This window comes from Myotis davidii, unplaced genomic scaffold (genome assembly GCF_000327345.1).
Source record: "Myotis davidii unplaced genomic scaffold, ASM32734v1 scaffold967, whole genome shotgun sequence".
Taxonomy (NCBI): Eukaryota; Metazoa; Chordata; class Mammalia; order Chiroptera; family Vespertilionidae; genus Myotis; species Myotis davidii.
The window spans coordinates 2,981,938-2,986,095 of NW_006383014.1; the positions used below are offsets into that span (position 1 = coordinate 2,981,938).

At 43.3% G+C, this 4,158-nt stretch overlaps 1 protein-coding gene across 1 annotated transcript in view; it reads right to left on the reverse strand.

Moving 5' to 3' along the window:
- The window catches only part of TET2 (tet methylcytosine dioxygenase 2), a 117,469-nt gene that overhangs the window by 4,823 nt on the left and 108,488 nt on the right, over positions 1-4,158 (reverse strand). The window contains exons 10-11 of the mRNA XM_015558090.1: positions 2,451-2,805; positions 8-48 (exon numbers count right to left, since the gene is read on the reverse strand). Coding sequence (XP_015413576.1) covers positions 8-48; positions 2,451-2,805 — 396 coding nt within the window. The remainder of the gene's footprint in view (positions 1-7; positions 49-2,450; positions 2,806-4,158) is intronic.

Here is a 4,158-nt window from a genome sequence, read left to right on the forward strand (position 1 = left end):
GGGGCTGTGACTGGGGCTGGGGCTGCTGGGACAGCTGCATGACTGATCCTGAAAGTCATAGAGGTTTTGTGGACAAGATAAGAAAAGAGCAGGAACAAGCATGCTTGACCATTGTTTTATGAAAGCTAGTAAGGATGCTTAAATGCATGTAAGAACCACCACCAGGATTATACAACACCCATCAAACAAGGTAAGAGCAGAGTCAGGGTGCTAATGACTGTCTGGTGTTATTTTTTGTGTCTAAAGCATCCCATATAATAAAAGCCTAATATGCTAAGTGTCCAGTCATCCGGTTGGCCATTCAACCAATCAGAGCATAATATGCTAATGATATGCTAAGGCAGCTCAACTCGCTATGACATGCACAGACCACCAGGGGGAAGACAATTGACCAGTCGCTATGATGTGCACTGACTATCAGGGGGCAGATGCTCCAACTGGTAGGTTAGCTTGCTGCTGGGGTCCGGCTGATCGAGACTGAGTGAGACAGGCCAAACATGCCCTGGAGTCCTCCCACGGTCCCTTCCCAGCTGGCCAATCTCCCGCATCTCTCCCCGGCCTCAATAGTGCACCAGTGGGGTCCCTCAGCCTGGCCTGTGCCCTCTTGCAATCCGTGCTGTGGGATACCCCCCAAGGGTACTAATTTCGTGCACAGGGCCTCTAGTTAGAAATAAAATGACAGACCTCACAAAAGGACAGTCTGGTAAGTGAAGGTAAAGGTAGTAAACATCCAAAAGACATTCCATGGAGAGCATCACATTCTCTGGAGCCTCTGCTTCTGATCATGACAAATTCTCTGCATGAGGTGCCCTCTGCCCTCCACCCAGCTCCCTGCCCTCCCTTGGCACAGGCATCCCTTCCTTGAGCAACACTTCTATGACCTCATCTTCCAGGGCTTTTGCAGTACCCACCACAAAGCACATGAAGCAACAGTCACAATGTATTGTAATTATCCATTTTTAGCCCCCTCTTTACCCTCCTAAGAAGGAATTTCCTGTGGGAAGGAACCATGCCTTATTTTACTTTATTTCTACACTGCCTGGCATGCAATAAAATTGGTTAAATAGTTAAAATTAAGTAGCATACAATTTGTTATGAAAATATTCAGCAATGCAATGAGAAGTAAAATGACATTCATTTAAACACCCAAAGCATCTTGTATAACACACGAACCCATTTCATTAGTATGCGCTTGAGAAAGGAAATTTACAGAGTTGTAGATAAAACTTGAATGGAACTTTCAGTTTTGGAAGTTGAAAACTTTAAAAAGTTATACTGTTGTTTCATGACCTCACTTAAGAGCGTTACCTGAGATCAGAACAGATGGAGCTGTACTGGCAGCCCTGACCACCGAAACGATCGTTGCAGAAGCTGGTTAGAAGGGACGAGAGGCCAAGTTCTACACGCTTACACTTTACAGCTAACTTAAAGGGACATCATGGACTGAATGGGATTAGTTTCTTGTAGTGGGTCAACCAATCAACAAGTATTTATAAAGCATCTTTGGCACATTATTCTAAAGTATTTAGTTTCTTTGGGCTTCAAAATGAATCACCAGGAAGATTTGACTTTGTAAGACAAAGATGGTAGGCTCTAAGCAAACTGGTTCACTAAACTTACAAGGTATACACTTTTCTCTTGTTAATGGTCAGGCCTACAATTTGGATATGGACATTATTACATTGTTGTATGATTTCTTACACTATTAACTGCAGACATAAAGCGAGGGGCTATGGACAAGAAAATATCAACTAAGTATTGATAAGTCACATTCTATCGCTACTACCGTAGATGTGATCCATTGGGATGGGTGAAAGCTTTATAAGAACTACATGTGGACCCATCTCCTAAACCTCAAACATAATATGGCTAAGGAAAGGCATCTTATTCTCCCACCACTACTCCCTTAAGCTTGTTCCCAAACTTATTTCAATAAATTGTACTGCTTAAGTTATCTGGGCTTAAAACTTTGGAGTCATCCTTAAATCTGTCACCTCCTTATCCCAATGTTTTGCTATCAGTATATTGGTATTAATTTTGGAAGAATTCACTCCCATCATTTCTGCTGCATCTTCATTGTCACCCCTAAAATGCAAGCTCTTATTACCTCACTCTTGGTTTATTGCTTCTGTCTCCAAACTATTAGCTTCTTCAGCTTTAATGTGGTCTACCTGCCACTGCTAGATTAACACTGATTTTACCATATCACTTATCTCTCAGGAGATTTTGCCACTTATTATAGAATAACATCCAAAGTTCCCCATCAAGCTGGGGCTGATGGTGCAATAGCGCAGTACCATCTCCAAGAACAAAGCCTGGCCCTTGGGACTTTAGGGGAAGATTCTGGTACAGAACTAAGACCATGATGAAATGTGACCTTCCAAAATGAACAATGCTCATTTGAAGTATCATAGAACACATATATCTACAAGGCTGCACATTAAACTCACCTGCCAAGTGTTTAGCCTGGGCTGCACCTTCAGTCTGCTTTGTGCGGGATGGGGCGGGCTTGTCCTTTTCATTCTTATGTGCGCTGTTCTCCAGAGAAAACAGCTTTTCGGCGGCGGCTTTCTTGGCTTCTAGTTTCCTCTGTCGGCACGTCTTCACTGGCTCTGCTAACATCCTGACTTTCCGCCGAAAAGAACTTAGCACCTGAATAGCACCATTTCGTTTCTTCTCCTCCTGAGCTTCTACACTCCCAAACTCATCCACATCAGAGACTTTGTAGAGCGGCAGCACGTGGAGTTGCTCATCCTCAGGCTTGCCTCTGATTTCTCGATTGTCTTCTCTTGTGAGGGTGCATACCTGGTAGGAAAGTAAGACAAACAGCCTGTTTCAGTTCAGAACAACAGTGTGTGTGTGTGTGTGTGTGCGTGTGTTTCTTGCTCTTAGTATTTAGATTTGTGGTGGTGGTCTACTGGACCACACCAGTGACCTTAAAACTATGTCTGTTATTAATAAAGAGTGGATCAATTCCCCCAGCAGCATGGCTCAGTGACTGAGCATCAACCTATGAACCAAGAGGTCGCATTCCATTCCTAGTCAGGGCACATGCCCGGATTGTGGGCTCGATCCCGAGCGTGGTGTGTGCAGGAGGCAGCGCATCAATGATTTTCTCTCGTCATGTGCACCAGTTTTCTCAAATTCTTTCCACTATTGCTACTACCTCCCTGAATTCTTTTCTACCCTACAATATAACTTTAGTGCCCGTCATTTGTTTTCTCATTAACTGGTCACCTTCCTTAACTATAACTATATCCATGTTGATGATTGCATTAGGTCAGCAGTTCTCAACCTGTGGGTCGCGACCCATTTGGGGGTCGAACGACCCTTTCACAGGGGTGGCCTAAGCACATCAGAAAACACATATATAATTACATATTGTTTTTGTGATTAATCACTATGCTTTAATTATGTTCAATTTGTAACAATGAAAATACATCCTGCATATCAGATATTTACATTATGATTCATAACAGTAGCAAAATTACAGTTATGAAGTAGCAACGAAAATAATTTTATGGTTGGGGTCACCACAACATGAGGAACTGTATTAAAGAGTCGCGGCATTAGGAAGGTTGAGAACCACTGCGTTAGGTTGATGAATGCAGTTTCTTCACTTGAGCTTTCTCATTCCTTATCTCCACCTCGGATCATCTCTCTCCAGGCAAGCCCGTTTCCTGGACTTCGTTAGTATGGAAGGTTGCCCTACCCTAAGACTGTATTCATTTTCTCCCCGTACCATAGCCTCCAGTTATAAGGCCCAATGCATTTCACCCATTGGAATATGTGGTTCCCGTGGGCTCTTTTTCACTTTGAATCTTCTATAGCAGTTACTGCGACAGTGACGATGTGCTCCCATGTGTACTTCTCTGCAAGGTGACTGGTACTTTGGCTTGTTGCTTAACTGATCATAACCTACCAGATATCTGACACATAATTTTTAAAGATTTTTTGGCAGCCAACTGCTAGGAGCTGGCAACTCATAGTCACTGGTTTAGATAAGCACCGAGAATTTCCATGATTTTCATGTGCCTGTCAACACAGTTTCCCCTGGTGTGCCAACCTGTTATGAGAGCACTAGTTATGCCAAACAGTTATGCAACAACAGTTCATTCATGAAAACGCTGCTGTGCTGTGTGACACATGCAGAGGGCT